General features: G+C 41.6%; 1 protein-coding gene across 5 annotated transcripts in view; it reads right to left on the reverse strand.

Annotated features, from left to right (window-relative positions):
• slc25a26 (solute carrier family 25 member 26) overlaps positions 1 to 21,154 on the reverse strand; it is a 55,086-nt gene that overhangs the window by 26,152 nt on the left and 7,780 nt on the right. For all 5 annotated transcript variants that reach the window (XM_039798521.1, XM_039798522.1, XM_039798520.1 and 2 more), the window contains exons 4-5: positions 19,383 to 19,487; positions 19,049 to 19,096 (exon numbers count right to left, since the gene is read on the reverse strand). In XM_039798521.1, coding sequence (XP_039654455.1) covers positions 19,049 to 19,096; positions 19,383 to 19,487 — 153 coding nt within the window. The remainder of the gene's footprint in view (positions 1 to 19,048; positions 19,097 to 19,382; positions 19,488 to 21,154) is intronic.

Here is a 21,154-nt window from a genome sequence, read left to right on the forward strand (position 1 = left end):
AAAAGTTGACCCCCCTGACTGTCATTGTATAATTCACTCTGTTGCTCTCACTACAATGACAAATCACACTGTGTGGGGCTCATATATTTTACTGCTATATTATGAAATCCCAGACACAAATAATAGTATTCAGAAAACCACTACTCACGCTCTAAATCTGGTTAGGGCTGTGCAATTAATCGAAATGTAATCGTGATTATGATTTCGGCTCCCAGTGATCATAAAAACTGAATAATCGAGAAAGACAATTATTTAGCTCATTACGTTTTGCAAGTAAACTCTTTATTTTCTCTTGTGTTCTGAATGAAAAAATCAAGTTTAAATAGGAAAAGTATTAAGGCAAATTTCACAGTTGTATGTGTTTTTTACTGTTGATTTATTTAACTTCTTCCACTGTTTTTTTTAAGTTCAATTATTGCAACATCTTTCCAGAAGTCAACGAGTAATTATGTTATATTATCGTGATTTTGGGGCGGCCTCTAGCTCACCCAGTAAGAGCGTTCGCCCTATGTAGGCTGAGTCCTGCAGCGGCGCAGGTTCGAATCCGACCTGCTGCCCTTTGCTGCGTGTCATCCCCCATCTCTCTCTCTCCCCCTTGCCAGTCTATACACTGTCACTATATATTAAAAGGGAAAAGCCCCCCCACAATATTGACCAAAATAATCATGATTATATTTTTTCCCATAATCGAGCAGCCCTAAATCTGGTGCAATCTTGAAGCCAACAACTTAACGTACTTGCAACTCATTCTGCTCTTGCCACCAGATGTGGAGCAAAGGAGCAAAAGAGCAAATGATTCATGAGCCAGAGAAGTCTGCTGGATCCTCTGTTAGTATTAGATCTTGAATGACCATTTCAAAGCCATTTGGCAAAACCTCCTACACCTGTGGATTTGGAATTTACTAAATGTACCATTTCAAATGAGACAATGTGTACTCTCTCAAATTCAATTTATAAGGAAAATAAAATCAACAACAGCTCTTTTCAAATGTTTAAGTAGTCATTTTAAGAAATGGTGAGTCACTAAAGAGTTCAGGTTGAGATTGGAGCAGACTTTTTTTTTTTCAGAGCCTTTTACAGCAGTAGTTTTTCAACTGCATCATAATCTATCAGGCTCAGCATTTCCCCCTGTACTCTGATACTCTTTTTGTAGTAGAAAAGTACACCCTGTAGACCTGAACTTGTGCCCAACACTTACCTCTGACAGAAAGACAAAGAATAATGCGATTACATTTTTATGGGAGAGAAGAGAAGAGAAGGCAGATGGGAGTCAGATGGTGAAGCGATTGACAGCAGGCTTATTCAAAGTGAGGAATCACTACGGGCCATGTGAAGACCAAAAGACACACACGTACACATGCAGGGGGAAAAATTATACTGGCCAGGTGGAGCAAAGCCGCTAGTCTAAGTCCACATTTATTACCTGATAATGCAACAGGGCTGTAAGCTGGATTTACTTGCCAAAGTCAGACTCAAAAACATTCAGACACACCCACATTCCATCTGCTGTGTGTCACAAAAGTATGAAGAGGAATTGACTGTGGTGACACAGTGATAACAAACAGACAGAGATCAGATTTTAATATGTTGAAAGCTGATAAAGTCATTAATCATGGAAAAAAGGCAAGTGGACAGGTGGTTGGACACCTCTATATGTGACAGTGTTCAACCTCAGTCTTAGAAAGTGAGCGGGAAGAAACCAGACCTGTTTGCCTGTCAGTTAAAGGATAATCTGTATATATGGAGACATAACACACACACACAAACACAAATACAAGAACAAGCACTAAAAAACGCACATGCCAGAGAAAGTACATGCCAGAGAAAGCACGCACGCACGCACACACACACACACACACACACACACACACACACACACACACACACACACACACACACACACACACACACACACACACACACACACACACAAGTGTTGCTGGTTAGTGCTATTCTAATGAAGTATGTCAGAAATGCGATAAGGGTGCATGTTGCAATGCCCTGAGCTCTGACTAAACGATGAGTGGGGGCAGCAGATATTTCCCTAAAATAACTCCAGCTGGACTGTCTTTGAATACCAGCTTGGGCAAGGGGATTTTATATATATATATATATATATATATATATATATATATATATATATATATATATATATATATATATATATATATATATATATATATATGTGTGTGTGTGTGTGTGTGTGTGTGTGTGTGTGTGTATGTGTGTGTGTGTGTGTGTGTGTGTGTGTGTGTGTGTGTGTGTGTATATATTTTTAAGAATCTTCCATTTACTTTTTTTTGGTCTAATGGAAAATGAAGGGAAAAAACCACTTAGAAAAGTCATTCTTTTAGTTGTTAATAATAACTTCTGAGATATCATAAGATTCGGCCAACCAATAATATGATGTGATCTTAGGTGGTCTTGATACAATTCCACTGAAAGTCCATCCATTATCTGTAACCGCTGGGGGCTGGAGACAATTCCAGCTGACACTGGGCTAGAGGCGGGGTACACCCTGGACAGGTCACCAGACAATCACAGGGCTGGCACATAGACAGATAGGCAGTCTTGTATAAAGTACTTGAAAGCAATACTTAAGTAAAAGTACAAGTATCTTAACCGAAAATGACTTTGGTAGAAATTAAAGTCACCTTTTAGAGTATTACTTGAGTAAAAATCTTAAAGTATCTGATATTAACTGTACTTAAGTATCAAAAGTAATTTTATGATATTAAATGTACTTAACTATTAGAAGTAAGTATAGTAAAAAATAAAAAAATAAAAAAATTAATATGAACTTTATTGTGGCTTCCTTATAGTGAAGCATAATATTCAGGGTTTTCACACCTTCTTAAACATCAAATTCAAAGTCTGACATCAACAAAGACAGAAACAGAATTTAAATTTTTTGTTCACTTCAACGTACGAAAACATTTCTTGCAAGTAATGAGTAACGAAGATGCTTAGGGGAAATGTAGTGGAGTAAAAGTATACATTTTGTTTAGGATATGTAGTAGAATAAAAGTGAAAGTTTCCAGAAATATAAATAATGCAGTAAAGTACAGATACATACCTAACTAACCTACATCATGTCTTTTGGACTGATCGGTGGAAGCCGGATAACTTGGAGAAAACCCCACGCTAACACAGGGATCAAAACTCTACACAGAAGGGCCCAAGCAGGCCAATGGGTTCGAACCCAGAACCCTCTTGCTGTGAGGTGACAGTGCCAGGGCTGGGGGTAACGCGCTACTAATTTACTAAGTAAAGGCCTTTTTATGGTTCTGCGCAGGCTCCACACAGAGCTTTCGCCGTAGCCTACGTAAGTGGCCTGATGTTTTTGTGCGCTGGTGTGTGCGTTGAGCCAGCATATGTGTGTGGCTGTGTGGGGAGTGTGTTAGAGCGAGGGAGAAAGTGAGAGAGTGACGGCGATAAGCTTCGGAGTGAGTACTGACTCTAGAGTCATAGCGAGAGAAACAAAGTGTCTCCCCTGTGTTTTCTGACCACGGTGGGAAATCTGTAGCAGGAGAAGTTAACCCTCTCCTTGATTTCATGTTGTTCATGGAGAAGGAGAACCAGGAAATGAGTTGGGTGGGGGGGGGGGTGGAACACTACCAAGCCACGGCCAAGCGACGTGCGTCGCTGCGACGTGTAGTTACATTTTTCGAGAGGTACACGTCCGGCTACAGCGTGGGGTCTGCGGTGGTACGCTGCCGATTCTACGCAGAAGCATAAAAAGGCCTTAACGCGTTACTGTAATCAGATTACATTTGTCTGTAACGCATTACTGTTGATAACTCAGTACTCACATTACAGTTACTTATCAAATAATAATCACGTGGGTCACCCTGGTAGTTTAGTTGGCAGAGCACGCGCCCATATGTAGAGGTTTACTCCTCGGCGTAGCGGCCGCGGGTTCGACTGCGACCTGCGGCCCTTTGCTGCATGATGTCCCCCACTCTCTCCCCTTTCATGTCTTCAGCTGCTCTGTCAAAATGCCCAAAAATAATTTAAAAAGAAAAAAAAAATTATAATATATATAAAATAATAATAATTATTGGGTTACTTGCATTACTGGTTCTTCAACTATCTGTATAACGTGAGAAGAGAATGACAAATCAAACGTCCGTTTTCGTGCGTGTTTGCGTAACACTAGGGCTGGGCGATCAAAGATCACGATATTTTTGACCAAATACCTCGATATTGATACCGCAACGATATTGTAGTGTTGACTATTGGTGCTTTCACAAAATATTTACACAATGAGATTTGTGATAAATAATCATCAGTAATGTGGATATAATGACAACTGGGTAAAGTCAAATAATAGAACAGTTACAACAGTCTGGTAAGTTCAGAAAATGACATCACTTTACTGTAATGCAGCCTTTAAAACCAGAAAAAGACACCACTTATGTCACGATATCACGATATCCAATATCTAAGACGATATCTAGTCTCATATCACGATATCGATATAATATCGATATATTGCCCAGCTCTACGTAACACCCATAGACGGTTAAAACTGGTACAACCATAACACTCGTCCAAGTAGACAAAACAAAAATGTCAGAGCCTCCGCTTAAGACGATTTTTGCGCCCATTACTTCAAATTAGTCGCGTGAAAGGACAAAAACTCTCCAGCGCCGCGATTCGCAAACACAACATCCAATCTAAGCTAGTTGCTAAAGACCCCCGGACCCTGAGCGGCGGATGAAAAGAGCATGTTGCCGATAGAGCTATGTGATAAATGGCCTTGTGGAAGCATACTGTACATAGTGGAGGAAAAGTTGCCTCTTTCGACAGTGGAATCGCCGTCTTTCTGAAACGTACTGGGCAAAATACAGATAATGAAGAGTGGACAGCCGCCAGTAATTCTTGACAAATTTTGTGCTGATTGCTTTGTTGTCAGCTTTGTGGTATTAAAGAGCATAAAAGAGAGAGCTTGTGTAGGTCCTCATAATAAGGGTTTGTGTTGATCTGGGCATACATGATTTTTAAAGGGGTGATAGAATGCAAAACCGATTTTATAGTTGAATAACGACAGTTCGGTGGGTAATTAGGACATACATAGAAGCTCAAAATCCCATTGACACCCCTTTACTATGAAAATCTCACATTTTGAAACTGCCGCTGAAAACGGGCGAATTTCAACAAAGCTAGTTGCTTACGTAAGCTTCTCAAGACCTGTACCTTTGTCACACCCATGGGTATTAAAGAGAACGATCACACCCCAACATTTACATAGGCTACACAACTGACCTGAGATCAGGTAGTCTTCTGAATCTAGGTCACGCAGATCTCTGCTATTCCATTACAAAATTCACTTCTGAAACTTTTTTATGCGAGAAATCAACTATTTAAAGATTTATTTACGAAAATGGATGGCTAATTGCAAATTTTGTCCGACTGTGTGTCGGAGTTCAGCAGCCGGTGCTGCCTGGGTTGCTACATCGCCGCCCTGCCTGTCCTCCGTCACAGACCCCGGCCTGCTGTGAGCTCGGCCGGCGGCCCGGTTCTCAATACCCGCGCAAACTCACCCTTTTCTGGTGACTGGACTGGATCCGAAATCCGACAAGTGTTAGCTAAGCTTTGTAAGACCTTGGGGAACCTATAATATACATGCCGTGACGAAATTCAAACTGTAAATATACTATAGTTATGCCGAAAGTGTAGCTAGCTAGCTGCGATATTTCCCCATTGTATTGAAGGTGACATATAGCTAGTTAGCTAGCTGCTCCTTCTAGCAAGACCCTGAGTTCATAAAAATACCTTAAATTCAAATCGGACACAATGTTAGCTTTGTAAGACCTTGGGGTAGCTGTGATATAAGTGTATTCAGTGTGATTCAAACTGTAAATATATTATAGTTATGCCGGCAACCGGCCGCGGAGCCCCGTAGTGCAATAATCCACAAAGGGTGACTTTGCGCTCGGTATGGAGCCCAGCAAGCAGCCGCTTTCTCGTCAGACTGTGTGGAGCTCCTAAAGTCCGACACGTCTTACCAAATTTGCAATTAGCCTTTAATTTTCGTAAAACGACCCATATTTGAGCTTTACATAGTTGATTTCTGGCATAAAAAAGTCTCAGAAGTGAATTTAGTAACGAAACATTGCAGTGTCTGGAATATGAGATTCTGTCGCGTCTCTAATGTGTGTGTATTGGGGATTCGCTCAACCAATCAGCGCGCGTCTCTAATGTGTGTGTATGGCGATTCGCTCAACCAATCAGCGCACGTCTCTAATGTGTGCGTATGGCAATTTGCTCAACCAATCAGTGCGCAGCTCATGTAAATATTCATGAACATACCATATTTGGAAGAAAAGCTCTCGTTACAAATAGGGCCAAAACACAGGGATGCATAAGGGCCAATAAAATATCAACCAGGCCATTTTCAGCCCAACCAATGTCACATACCCCATTAGGAGACCATAAGGAACAGTGTGAAATACCCTAAATAATCATTCTATCACCCCTTTAACTTCATATTGTTATTTATAAGTAATTTATGGTGCATTTCAGGTTCTGTTACGGAGTAATCCAAAAGTAATGTAACTAGTAGTGTAACTAGTTACTTTCAGCAGTAAGGCATTACTTTTTTAAGTAACTAGTAATGTGTAATCTATTACTTTTTTTTGAGTAACTACGCCAACACTGGACAGTGCCCACCACTGAAAGTCGATAAATGCTAATATATCACATTTTCATCCAGCTGTAGTGAGTAAGCATTGTACAGTAACTGTAACAAATTCAATATGTATGGGCTGTTAATTATTTCCCTATTATGGGCAGCTCTATGTTATGTTTCTAAACACTGGACACAGGTCGGGAGTGCGTATATGAGCTAATGTCACACCTATTTACTGCAGTGACACGAAACACGTTACACCTGGCAGTGACGCAGCAAAAACACAGGAGCACAGGAGGAATTTGTTCGTGTACAATCTAGTAAGAGTGTGTGTGTGTGTGTGTGTGTGTGTGTGTGTGTGTGTGTGTGTGTGTGTGTGTGTGTGTGTGTGTGTGTGTGTGTGTGTGTGTGTGTGTGTGTGTGTGTGGCACCCAAGTACACCTCAGGGACATAGGGGTTCAGGGCCTTTTAAATAAATAATCAAACACATAAATAAAGTCAATCGATAGAAGGAGCTTGATCCGGCACTCCGGGCCTGTGTTTGGCCTCTCACTTCATAAGAGAGGCCTGGGGGAGAGAGAGGGGGAAAAGGGAGGGGACAGAAGGGGAAACTGAGAGTGCCAGAGAAAAAGAGGGAGAGGGAGAGAGAGAGAGAGAGAGAGAAGGTTGGATTACTTCTCTCTTGGTGGTTGTATAGTGCTGGTTAGCCAAGGCCTGCTCTCCCTATTACAGAAAACAGACCCCCATATGCTGTCTCAGATCAAGCACACACACAAAAACACACACCTGTCTTTACACTTCCCCGAGGCACACTTCACACAAATCATATGCCTATCCAAACCAAAACCAATAACACATACAAAGCATCACTCCCCTTGTGCTTAAATTTGTCACAGATTTGAGTGTTGGCTATGCAGTTGTGAGCATCCTGTGGCATGAGCATAAGTCCCTTTAAGGCCTATACTGTGCAACTATGGGGAGTGTTCTGCCTTAAGCGACTAGCAATCACTCATCCCAACCTTTTCCAGCTCACCGGTGCTGTAAAAACTAGAACGAGAGTGAGTGCACTTGCTGGAGAATTCCATCTGACAGTTTTTAATGCCAAGGGCAGCCCTGAGTGTGTGTGCAAAGTGTGTGTGTGTGTGTGTGTGTGTGCAGAGTGTGTGTGTGTGTGTGTATGTGTGTGTGTGTGTGTGTGTGTGTGTGTGTGTGTGTGTGTGTGTGTGTGTGTGTGTGTGTGTGTGTGTGTGTATATATGTGTTTACACAAGCCAAACTAGGGAGAGGTTTGAGTGGCGGCACATCTCCCGTGAGCAAATCAAATCACACCTGGCCCGCGCTCCCATAAGCCGCCGCAGTCTGGCGAATGTCGGCACAGGGCATTAATATTCCCGACAAATTAAGACTTGTTCTGAGGTGGAGGGGGAGAGAGGGAGAAGAGGAAAAAAGGGAGGAGAAGTGGTGGTGGTGGTGGTGATGGGGGAGGTGGGGGGAGGGGAAGAACAGTGAGCTGGCAAAAATTCAAGAGAGCAATTCCATCGACATGAGAGAAATGCTTCCCAGAAACTCTGAATAATATTTATGTTGTGCTGGTGATTTTGTTCTTCCTCCCACCTGTGTGCAGCTTGTTCCAAAATGGACGCCTGATACAGCAGAACAGGCACGAAAGGGGAAAACAGGAACGTCCTCAGCAACAGACACCTGATGCTTCTTTTTCTCCACAGACTTTAACAAAGGGATTGTAAGTATAGCCTGCTGCTAATGCAACACTGTAGTGAAGGGGAACATTCTCATGTAATGCCAAATGTAAAATGCTGAACATGATTATTGGAACTTTAAACTTTATATATATAAAAAAACAAAACATCCACACCGTTTGTCTTTGCACATGGGGAAAACATGCTGTGCTTAATAGATAATTTATTGGTTATATATCGACCCAATGAAAGAGGACTGTCACAGCCACTGACAGATGACATCGATGGCAGAGTGCATATTAGCCAATGAATGGTGGTGTGGTGTGACACAGGATGCCCTGAGGGTCGACCAATTAGCTGCTGACAGGAAGAGAGATGTATGGCTGCCTGAGGGTCTGGCTGAGGCGAGGAGTAAGACGTGGGAGAGTGGACTGAGAGAAAATGTGTCGGGGCTAAGCATGGGAGAGGTTGAAGGTTTAGCGTTGGCCTCGCTACACAGATGGTTGAGAAGCGTAGAGGCTACTGAGCAGCATATTTCTTAGTTTTTCACCGCCAAATGATCCTTGCACTGACATGAATGTTCGGTATCATTGACAAGTAATAAGAGAAATGTACTTTTTAATATTATCTAATACTGTATTCAGGATTTGGTATGTGTGGCATGCTATGTTGCAAGATATTTATACAGAAATATATAAAAATTTTTACAGGCACAATATAATCCTTGCACCACAGTTAAATACAGTTAGCATCTTTTACACGCAATAAAGTATATTTTTATATTATCTCATTGCTGTCTCTGGTTTTGTTCTATTACTGTTCCATCTTTGTTGGGAGTCGCACATGCGCAGTAGCTAGGTAAGGACAACTACCCAGTCAGAAGCAAAGTATGAGGACGTGCCATGCTAGCATCTAGGCGAGCATTATAAAGTGTGTTACAAATGCACGTTTGTCACGGAAGTAAAGGCTGGACTACAATAGAGCTGTTTGGAGCAGTTGGTGAACAGTGTTTTCTGTTGGAGATGGTAAGTCCCTTTGGGGTGGACTTTGGGCTTTTTCACTTCGTAAACCTATAACGTGCACAAAAAATATATATAACGCGATAAAGGAAAGGGAAAAAGCCAAAAAGCATAATATGAGCACTTTAAAAGATCTCTACATACCTACACATTACAAAATAATCTAATAAGTTAATAAACTAATATCCTATGCTGAGATATTTAATATAAAGACTGTAATAGACCTCTCTCTCTCTGCGCCTTCTGCACTGCTAAAGATTTAGCCCCCTAGCAACAGAAATCAAGCTAGCTTTCTAGCCAACCAGCCAGCCTCTAAATTATTTAAATGTAACAACTTAATGTTTAATTCCACGCTCTTGTCACATCGTAGGAAAGCACATTGCTATCGCCAGGTGAGTGACATGTTTGTTTGGCTAATTTTCAGTAACCAGTGTATGACGAAGGCATGTTGGGTTGATGAAATTAGCAAAGTAACGAGCCAGCAGCAGGCCATTCGGTCCCCCCGCTCCGCTTCCACTGTAGGCAGAGAACGGCTGGTTAGCAATCTCCTGGTGTCCGCTGTCTTCCCGGTGGGGAGTGAAGCAGAGGCTCTAGGCAGTAGGCAGTAGGCAGCATTTCCTCTCAAGCAGGCGCAGAGCATACTTGGTCAACGGCTGTAGTCTCTGCGGTGTGTTCCAGTGCTAATTTTTGGCCAAGACAGGGCCGACTTGAGGCAACGCCACTAGTCCCCGGCCGTCGGCTTGGCGTGTCAGGGCCTTTAGCCCAAATGGAACACACAGCTCTGATAAACAGAACCAACCCATTATGGTGTAGTTAACTTTACCACAGGCTGCATATTTCTGTCAGATTCCATTGTGGACAGCAGCACAAAGGAATTCTGACAAAACAAATAGCTTTTTCAAAGATAAACTGTTAAGACACAATCAGTGTTTAGAGAAACAAGAGAGCACTTGACTACTAATTAAGTGAGTGTGTAACCAACCCATGTTTGTATACAGCCAACAATGTAAAGGAATCTCATTTGTTGAGCTTAAATAGTTGCTAACATGTTAGCATAGGTTATCTGCTAATGTCAGCCAGTTGGTCGGACTCTAGCCAGTCACACAAAAATGTCACTGTAGTTCAGTTGTTTTGTGTTTTTTGTGTTTTAACTGCATGTGTAAAATTGTGGTTGTTTTGTCAGGCAAAACATTTGTCTGCATCACACCAGGGCAGCATTTGCAATAAATACTATGTACTTTATCAATAGCCAAAAGCTGGACAAAAACAGAAAGCGTTGTATGTATTTGTCCAGGTATTTTTTCCAGGTAACATTTAAGACTGTTAAATAGCCTCATTAAAGAAGTAAGAGTTCCTTTCAAAGGAAAGAGCGCAAACTAGAGTAAATAGGGCAGGAAGGGCCAGAATAAGGCTGCTTGCGTTGCTATCTCCTGCATGGCACATGCACACGCACACACACAGTTCTCTGGGAGCAGTGCCCACAGCAATAAAACACAGACCAAAGTCATTCCAGCCAACCAATCACTGCCTGCCGGCCAACTGAAATGTTTCTCACTAACAGAAACACATCTTATCGGTTAGGAATCAGATAAGAACAGCAGAAGCACAGCTGGAAATAACAGAATCTCCATACTGAGAGAAGGGTATACTGGCAGTGACGCAGCCAATTTGAAAACGCACACACAGATAGAAGAGTTATTCAAACAAAACCTTGCATGGACCTTATCAATCGGTTGCAGGTTGCTAGTCATCAAGTCAGATTATCTTCTTTTCATTAAGAAGTAACACATTCCTTGCACCAACATGTCATCTTTAGGCTCCTCAAATTAAATATTTGAGATGCAAAGCTAGCATGATGTTCAAACAGAATTGTCATTTTATTGATTTACACTTTATATATATTTGCCATGTTACGTATCTCAAAACCAAAACGGTTAACCTCAGGGTGACACTAGATGAAAAGTCAGGGGCTCACCAAAGTCAGTAGGATGCATCCTCTGGGGACCATGAAGGGACCTGTACGTATTTCATGCCAACCCATCCAAATGTTATTGAGATATTTCAGTCTGGACTATAGTGGTGGAACGATTGATGGTTACCATTCCTCTAAAAAAAAAAAAAAGGCCTTTTACAAGAAGAATGCTTCTTTGTTTGGTAAAGACCTTCTCATTGTTGGCACCAAACATGTAAAAAAAAATAAAATCTGAATTCTGTTATTAATCGGACATTGGTTTGAATTACTATTGTGGTATATCAAGCACAAATAATAAAAACCATGTAATCCCCTTGGCTCACATTAACAGCAGCTCCAGCTTGGACTGCAGTAAATGTGTGAATTATGAATTGGTTTGAACTCCTAACCTCTCCTGGGGTTGAGTGAGGTGAACGCTCGGGGTGCGAGTGACACTTTATATTTCTTTTTTCCATTAGACATTAAGCAGTGACATCACAGCATGACCCTTGACATTCAGGTGGTCTGTTCCAGATGCTTTTGGGTTGTAAGAACTTCTGCTAGCACGATGATGGTTGTGATAGAGGAAAAGGGGGCAGACATTTGCCTGGCTGGGGGGGGCAGGTGCTGCTTCTGGAGAGCCTCATATGACTGTCTGGGAAAAATGGCACTTATGCAACAGGAAACCTCGCAAACTACAAAACAGCCCTACAAATTGTAATCTAATTTAAATATGCACATTGTACATTCCAAAAGCCAATTGAATTCACAGGCCATATCAAACACACAAACACACACACACGTTTTGGAAGCATCGTTGCTTCTACTAAAGTGGTGCTGTAATTACAGGGTGCTTCCGCGTGTCTGGCTATTGCACAACACTGATTCATCCTCCTTCCACTCCCTTAACTCTGTCAGGATAAAGTGAAAATAAGACGTTACCGTGATTTAGATCTGATTAAAGGTTTAACTCGTGTAAAGGTTCCTTACAGTGACATTATAATAGGCTGATTGACTGAGATGGGATTACAGTATTTAGGTAGTTAGGTTATTATGTCACTTTAATGGCGTCTACACTCAAGTGGAACAGGTGTTCAATTCAAACAAAATCTGCATCGCAAGAACTGCTGTCAGGGGAATAATGCATATATAATGCACATATTTCCTTCCACATGACATCCAAACCACTGCTGTCCCTTTTCCCTGCGTTCCAGACCTACTACCCCCCTCCATTACATATCCTCCCACCCCCCCCACCCTCAGTCCCTTGCCAGGCCGTCGTGGCTGGGTGTTATTGGAAACACATGTGAAAGTAAAGTTATGGGAAGCAAACATAGACCCGAGACCCGGATAGACACACTGCCTAACATGGCCACTGTGGTCATGTCCACAGTACTCACACATACAGCAGAGGGGAGAGGCATAAAAACAACTAGAGCTGTCAAAAAAAACTGTACTGTTTTTTTCCTGGAAAAAATGTCTTGTCTGGCAATAGGTATTGGTAATAAGTCTCCACACAGAAACGCAGAAATGCACGAATTATAGCCACAATGATGGATTTTGAGTGGATTGAAGAGCTCAATGGGGACAAATGTACTTAGCATAAGCCTGTGATCCATGGCTCTTAGTGGCACAGACTTCCAATGCATCATCCTCAACAGGGAACTGCAGAAAGCACTGCACTGTCCCTCAGCCAAGTCTGCACTGAGCAGAAAGCACAAGTGGGGGTCTGACAACATGGCAGCAAACTCCTTAAATACATCCGACTGTAGAAGTCATTAATAAGACCACATGTTGATCTTAGGAAGGTTTAGTTAGATTTGCAGCAAAAACCACCATGCCAATGTCTACCCCAGGAGGACTGGATCCATGAGGGGAATGTAATACAGGTGAATGGGCCAGCATGGATGTACGATGAGGCACAGAAGAAAGAGAAGATACAATTGTATTCACAAAACTACACTAATGTGAACGGCAGGTGTAGCCTGGCCACTAAGAACAGAAGCCCATGCATCCGTCATCCAGAGTGACAGTGGGAGTAAACCATTAATCCCCGCTGTGTCTGTGGTAAAGTGATAGAGATCATCGAGTGACGAAGACGAATCGTTCTCTGTAGCTTAAAAAGGCTATTATTCTCCTAACAAGGGTCGGCTCGACCTGCAAACAACTCAAATGAGGGTTCAAAAATGATATTCCAGCAGGCAGACAGATAGTGATTCATCAAAGAAACTCACAACGTGAATAGACACGTCAGGTTGAGGCCTCTCTATAGCTGTGTTGTTGGTTGCCTTTGAATTCCTATAAAATAATATTAAAACATTTCCAACAGTGTTTTAAGTTGAAGAGTATGTATTTATGTATATGTGTGTATGTGCACTCTGCTAATTCAATTCCAGATACAGACAATACATTCAAAACACCTAGATTGCTGACACTCTATTCTATTGTTTCTCCTTATCACAGAAGCAGTCACACATCCTTCTATAGGTCAAGTCATGTCAATGGGTCGGATCTACAGAGGTCAACAGGTTCTCTCACGACTCTTAAGCGACTCATTGATCACAATGTAAACAGATATGGTAGCACCAGTAGCTGATATTCTTTAAAACACTCACTTCCATCTTTGAAACCAATAGAGCCAAAAAGCCTTTCTTTGGCAATTGTTCTACTGACTCGCAGAGGCTAATAAATCCTATACTTAGACCTGGTTTCCGAATTTGATACTTTTTAGGCACCGGCCGAATTGCCTCCTTAGTATCGAGTATCGAAAAATGCCTCGTCATTGAATTCCAAATTTCAATACCTAAGGACCAAATCTCATCAGCATCAGTGAGCCAACCGGAACGCAGCATGCTTCTACCAAGATTTTATAATGTTTGTGATTGGCCGTCTAACGTTACACGTCTTAGAGACGCACTGGAAAAACTCTACGCTACGCACAGAGATGGGGCTCACACAGTAGGAGCTGAAAAATAAATTCAAAGTCGATTTGTGCTGTAATGTGTAATATTGTCATTGCTTTTTGATGAAATGAATTTTTTTAAATTGTTATTGAAAATAGTATCGTTCAAGAACCGGTATCAAAGTCACGATATTGGTATCGGTACAGGAATCGAACATTTTTTGAACAATACCCATCCCTACCTATACTATAACTGTAGCAGCAACAAATTGAAAATGGCTCTACAAACTGCCCAAAATTAAACAAGAAATGGCACAATATAAGTGAACACAGTCATCTTACTGGTAGGCATTATATTTCATTTTCAACCAACAGTTTAACATTTTCCTTGGTTTGGGTTCTCTTTTTTTCCAGTGTCATCTTGTGACATTTTCCATTTCAATTAATCTAGTCTTGTTAACTTTTTTAAGGTGTTGAAGCCATTTAGAAGAGTTGGTTTGCTGTCTGGCTCCGAGAGACTAATGGCAGCTGCTCTGGCGAGGTCCAACTTTAAACACAAAGCAGGAGGAAGCCTTCGCTCCTTCACACGGGTACCACAAATCCTGCCTTTACATATGTAGAGGAAAATAAACACTTTTTGCTTCCCCTGCCCTGTCTTCTCTTCCCTCTTTCTGCTCTGTCTTAGTCATATGAGGGTGTATAAACATGAGCCTCTGTGGATCAGTGCACACAGACAGGATATTCTTCTCTCTCTTTTCTCCCCTTTTTTTTATAAAAAAATGAGTCTTTTCTTTCTTTCTCCTCTCCCCTTTTTTTTTTTTTCTTTTTTTTTTTTTTTTTTTTTTTTTTTTTTTTTTTCCCCCCCCTCCCAAACAACCAACACCCCCCCTTCTCTTTTTTTTTGCCTACTAACATAACTCCATGTAATCACTCTCCCCTCTTTATTTTTTTTTTTTTTTTCTTCTTTTTTTTTTTTTTTTTTTTTTTCTCCTCCCCTTCTTATTAAAAACGAAGCTCATCATTGCACAGTTGTGATTGTGATACACACAAACATGCAAACTGACACAGAGTTCCACCTTTTAAAAGCGGACTCCAGCATGACTGAAGTTGAGCAAGGGGGTAAACAACAAGGGGAATCAAACACACTGAAGGGGAGGTTGGACTAGAACCCTGAGGGGCAAAAGGACCTAGCTAGGACGAAGAGAATGAGAGTTAGGAAACGTGCCAGGGTTCTGATGTTCGCTGAAACAATTAGTTGATCAACAGAAATTAATAGGCAGCTATTTCAAAAATTATTTTTCAAGCTAAAATATAGCTAATAGCGAAATATTTTATTGCTTCCAGCTTTACAAATGTGAAGACTAGTTTTCCTTGTGTTCACATTATGGAGAACTGAATAGCTTTGGGTTTTGGATTGTTAATCTGACAAAACAAAGCATTTTAAAGACATCACCTTTGTGAATTATTGACAGAATATTAATCAGCATCTACTTTGATAATCCTTAATGTCATTTTTGTAACCCTATGGGATCTGAGAGTATATTCAGACACAAAGATGATTTTTATCATGCTACATGCCAAACATTCAATGGTTACAGCTACTAAGTAGTGAATATTTGCTGGTTTTCTTGGTTTTCTAGGATATTAAATACAATATATTTGGGGTTGGCCTCTTGGTCTGACAATAAAAATGGTTTGTAAATGTCAACTTGGGCTTTCAAAAGTTGACATTTTATTTTTTACATTTCATGGGCCAAACGATGAATTAATCAATCAAGAAAACAATATGCAGATTCTCGCAAAGAACACTGAAGCTGGTCTGGAGGCTTGTGGTGGTCCAACGCCAAAACACTTTAAGTTGGTTTTCCTTAAATTTGTCAGCCACCCATCTGTAGCTCAAAGTCAGCCCTAGACAAACTTGAAACAGATCACTACATTTTAAAATCAGTTATAAAACAAGACATAACTGCAGAAATCCCAAAGTTGGATGTAATTTGGCCTGTTTGTAAAAATCCAATTCAGTCTTTCATTACAGCCAAACCCCCTGATAGACGGAGCAGAGAAGGGATCAGCAGGGGATTGAAGAGAAGGGGGATAGGGAGGAAGAGGAAGCAGAGATGTAGTGGGGAGGAGCATGGATGGAGAGGTGTTTCATAAGCCCTACCGCCAGATCTTGTACCTCGGATTGCCAGGTCCCAGCTGTTAGGGTGGAGAAACTTTAAGACTGATTCAGATGCTGGCTAAGGAAAAATATACATCAGACCGGTAAAGGGAAGACCAGAAACACATTTTTCATTCAGTCTCATTCAGCTAGCTTAATTACCTTCCTTGTCTGCGTGCTTACCCATTTAAATAAGTGAAAATGGATTTAGATAAAGTGGCTTTCAGAGTGAGTAGGTGAAAGAGCACAAGTATGAGAATTATACGTAGCGTGGCCGTATGCAATAGTCAATCAGACGATGTTCCAGGCTCTTCAGTCGACTGTGTCAGACACTGTCAGCTTTACTTACACCTATCCCTCCACAGCCCCCACACCACCACATTACTAAATTACTATCTAATAACCCATCTCAGGCTCATTACTCAAACTGGAGCAGTTCAGATCAAATCGAAGATCACCTCACAGCACTTTAGATCAGAAAAATACAGGGCTCACCATTAAAAAAAGCCATCATTTTTAGTGCAGTGACTGCTGCTCATAAATGTCATAAAGCTGGATTGGTGTGATGGGGGAGCAGAGAGGCAGCAAAAAAGAGGGGGAGAAGTACAGAAGGAGAGGGGATTTGAGTGAAATGAGAGAAAATCTGGCACAAACGTCTAAGGCAGCGATAATCTTAGCATGCCATCTAGTGGTGAAAGGTGATATCATTCAAAAGGAGAAACTTGGGGTGTCATGTTAGAGTTTGGAATGCAGGATCCTGTCAAAATGACATGCATCACCAGATGATTCATTCTAAGTAGAGTCTGGATAAATTGTATTGTCATAAAATGAAAACAAATTAACACCCAGACCACATGAACAGCATATTATATATATATATATATATATATATATATATAATATATATATATATATATATATATATATATATATATATATATATATATATATATATATATATATATATATATAAGCAAGTGTACTCCTACTTAAAATCCTGAACAAAGTCTTGCTGATGTTCATTAATAAACCTGCGTTTTTACAGAGTTGAATAGTCATTTTTCACAGAACAACTGTATTCACCCCAATCTGAACCTCATTTATTTCATGCTCTATTCAGCTGGAACCCAAAATGTGCAGACACAGCAGACAATTTGACATGTTCTTTTAAGGAGAGGGCAGACCACAGTAAAGATTAATGTGGTGCAAAAGAAAAAGGGAATCTAATGTCTATTAGTCAAAAGTCCTGACATGGTGTTGAAATAAAACTTAGGGCATTGTTAGAGTGTGATGTGTAAAATCCACTATAACTGTTTAAAACTTGTTCTGGTAGATATGATGATCTGGATGTGGGTTGGTGCTACAATGGGAACTGGATCACTAAATCAGTCCCGCCTCCACCAGGCCAGCCTACCCACCGTGGTCGATCCTCACACATCCTGCAGTAATCTGATATCATGCCCATCAGAAATGCCTTCTGAACCCAAATGAATACATAGCCCAGAGAGGACCCCAATTAGTGTGCCAGCGAGGGGGGGAGGCGCCACGCCATACCACATAAACAAACTTATCTTGACAGGGTCGCTTGTCCAAAGGAGGGAGATAGGCGGATAGCGAAGGAGGCCGAGAGAAAATGAATTACCTTCCTGACACACGTCAAAGCCAATCACCGCGGAGCATCCCTTGCCGTTCCCGCGCCCCAAATCCCTGCCGCCACCGTTGCATTTCATCTGCCAGTGTTAGTATGCACACAGGCCGTGCGCCAGCCTCCAAATGTATTCATTTATTCAGAGCCCCTCGGAGAAATCACAGTGTCTTGTTGTCCTTTTTTTCCCCGGCTGTCCAGATGGAATTTGCGTGAATAACATCAGTTTAGTGAGGCAGAAAATAAGTACAGGCTAGCACAGCGGAGGGGACTAGATTACACCCTCACCCCCCTCCCCAAAAAAAAGGATGGAAAGACAAGTGTCACCTTCATATACTTCTTTCTCCGTCTCTGCCTCCCTTTCTCATCTCTTCTTCCAGTTCTATTGAAACTTATCAGGTGGGAGGGTGGAGCTAAAATTGAGAGATCTATACAGCTTTGGCTTCATATTTTGTTTAATCATGCACTGCAGGTGCAATTAAACAGAAGATCATGAATCAAAGAACTAGAGAGGCTTTTCATTACAAAAAGGTGAGTGTCCATCAAGGGAGCGTAGCCCAACGCTCATTTATCCGTGTTTTGTTTTGCATTTATAACACAACTAACTGCATTAATTAATCAGATGCACTTCTAATAGGAGGAAGAGCATCTTGCCATAGTAATTGAATGAGATGAAAAAAAAAAATTTAAATCAATATTTCCAACCTCAATAAAGCCCGAGAGAAATTAAAATGTCTTCAGTCAGAAGAGTGGAAAGCCTCAATATTCACCCAGCCTATCAAAAAGAATTCACTACACAGCCTGCAAGGAGATTGGTAATTGTCTTTAGTAGAAACACTTGAAATAGCTTTCAATGGAATCTGTAAGATGTACTTTGCAAATTGCCTGAAACTTTACCAAAGACAGACATATAAGTGTGTGATCTGCTTTAGAACTACTATTATTGGTTGTCATTTTGGTTGTGATTACTATCACTGGTGAATGGCAGACAGACCAACTAAAATAAAAGCATGAAAGTGAGAGAGAAAAATGTATCCTACCTCTCTGAGAACCGTACTCCTGTATCCTCTGTACAAGCCCCGGACACCCTGCTCAGAGATAACAGAACACAACACACATGTATTACAAGCACAGACATTTGAATTACCCCTTATTGTAACTTAGTTCTTATTCTATTATTATTTGACTCATTAAAGTATGTGCTGAGAGCTGGGCTAGGATTAAGGTGTCGTTGTGCTTCAACCACTTGTTAAAATGGTCTAAAAGCCTCCATTATTACTGATAGGAATGGTGGCCAAAACCACAGGAAAAAAAGATAAAAGTTGTAATAAACCAGAGTTATCCTTCAAGAAAGTGCCTTTGATTGGTGTGTACCTCTTCTCTGAGTGTAGCCAGCAGCATTTGGTAGGTGGTGGATGAGGGTGAAGCCTGGGTCCTCTGTTTGACCACCTCTGTGGGCACCCGGATTAGACATGCCACCTACAGGATGGAAAGAGCATGGGTAACCAGACTGGCCAGATACTGTCCAATGGTGTTGCCTGAATAGATACAATCTCAATCTACAGTACTGTATTCGCTTCTTAAGGGCCTTTTATATCCATATTGTGCTTAACATAATACTAGCCTCTATTTCTTTCTACATGGCAGGTGACCATTATATGGCACGGCCTGAAGAGAGCAATTACATCAAGCTGGCAGGCTAAGGAGAGCTTTAGTTAGCGTCCAATCGGGCCAGTTAACAAAATGGCACACACAGCAGGCATGACACCTGGGCAACAGGTATAAAGGTCATCAGGCTTACAGAGTATCTGTGTCCAAAGAACTGCTTCCATCAAACACACGGTGAGACCCAGACACACACGTGCACACCTCGGTAACCAAACTCCCCGCTACAAGTTCCAACCCATCCACCATATGTCAACAAAAATATGGACTACCAACAGATAGTGAAGATAGACATGAATAGTTATGCTTCATAACTCCCACCGCCCTAAAGGCAGGCACGCAGGCAGGCAGGCACAGCTGCCCACCTGGCGACTTGATTTCCCATTTATCCTGCATCAGAGCGGAAATACCGGCTAACTGCAAGCAATCTTACAGAGCGATTGGTGAGCCGCCCCCTTGCTGTGACTCCCCTTGGTCATACAGATGCCAGTCTGCCAGTGCCATCTTCGCCACGGCAGCGTGGTGTAGAGAGAGGAGCAAAGAGAAAGAGTGAAGCAGGCACCTCAATAAAGATAAAATGCACAGCTTTCCTGTTTTGCTTCTTCTCCATACAGCTATCCATACTGATTTAGCATTTGGGCCCCATCAGAATTTTTAGAGGTGATAGCCCCTAGGGGATAAGGCTCTATTGCCATACTCTGCGAGGGGGAGAAGGCTAACCCGACAGCTGTTAGAGGGCTCACGTCTGTCTGTCAGCCACTCGTCTCCTCTGCCAGACACCAAGGACACCTTATGAGCAAGAACGTGAATATATGTGGAGCACAAAAGGAGAAGGGATAAGGCAGCAGTCCTGGAAGTCAAATGAAATCACAGACTGAGCTGAAGAAGACTGTACAGCCATAACATGCACAGCTGTACATGCACAGCTATGGCTCTGTATCTATAAATATCCTGTTGACTATTGGTTATTATTTGGTTAATTTCTCATATTTGTTTTGCCCTTCACCGTATCACTTTTGCTGCAGGCAAATGCCAGTTCTTCCTCTTTTCAATACACAATGAGCATATAAATCTCATTCTCTGTACATAAGAGCAAAAACAAAAGACTTAAATGAGTGTGAATTCAGGGCAACTCTTATTGCTATTTCAGGTGAGTATGGCCATAGTCTAGCAGCAACCTAACCATGGTGCAACAGTACCACCAAGTGGCTAAACGTTAACCTGCATCACCTCCTTGTGATAACTAAACTGGCTGCATCCATCTCGGAGATCTCATTTGCCCTCCCTTTGGTCAAGTTACCATTTATAATACGTTGTACATCATGTTTTCACCAAACCAATTCTCCAAAGGACCAGTATAAGGCAGCTTAATAGAAAGAAAGTGGCTATGACAAGCAATTACTGGAGGTAATTGGATGGGAGGCCTGGAGTTGAGATGGCCTTTCCTCTCCTGTCACTGCAGAGGGGAAGGCAGAATGAGC

The sequence above is a fragment of the Perca fluviatilis genome, chromosome 4 (genome assembly GCF_010015445.1).
Source record: "Perca fluviatilis chromosome 4, GENO_Pfluv_1.0, whole genome shotgun sequence".
In the NCBI taxonomy this organism is placed as follows: Eukaryota; Metazoa; Chordata; class Actinopteri; order Perciformes; family Percidae; genus Perca; species Perca fluviatilis.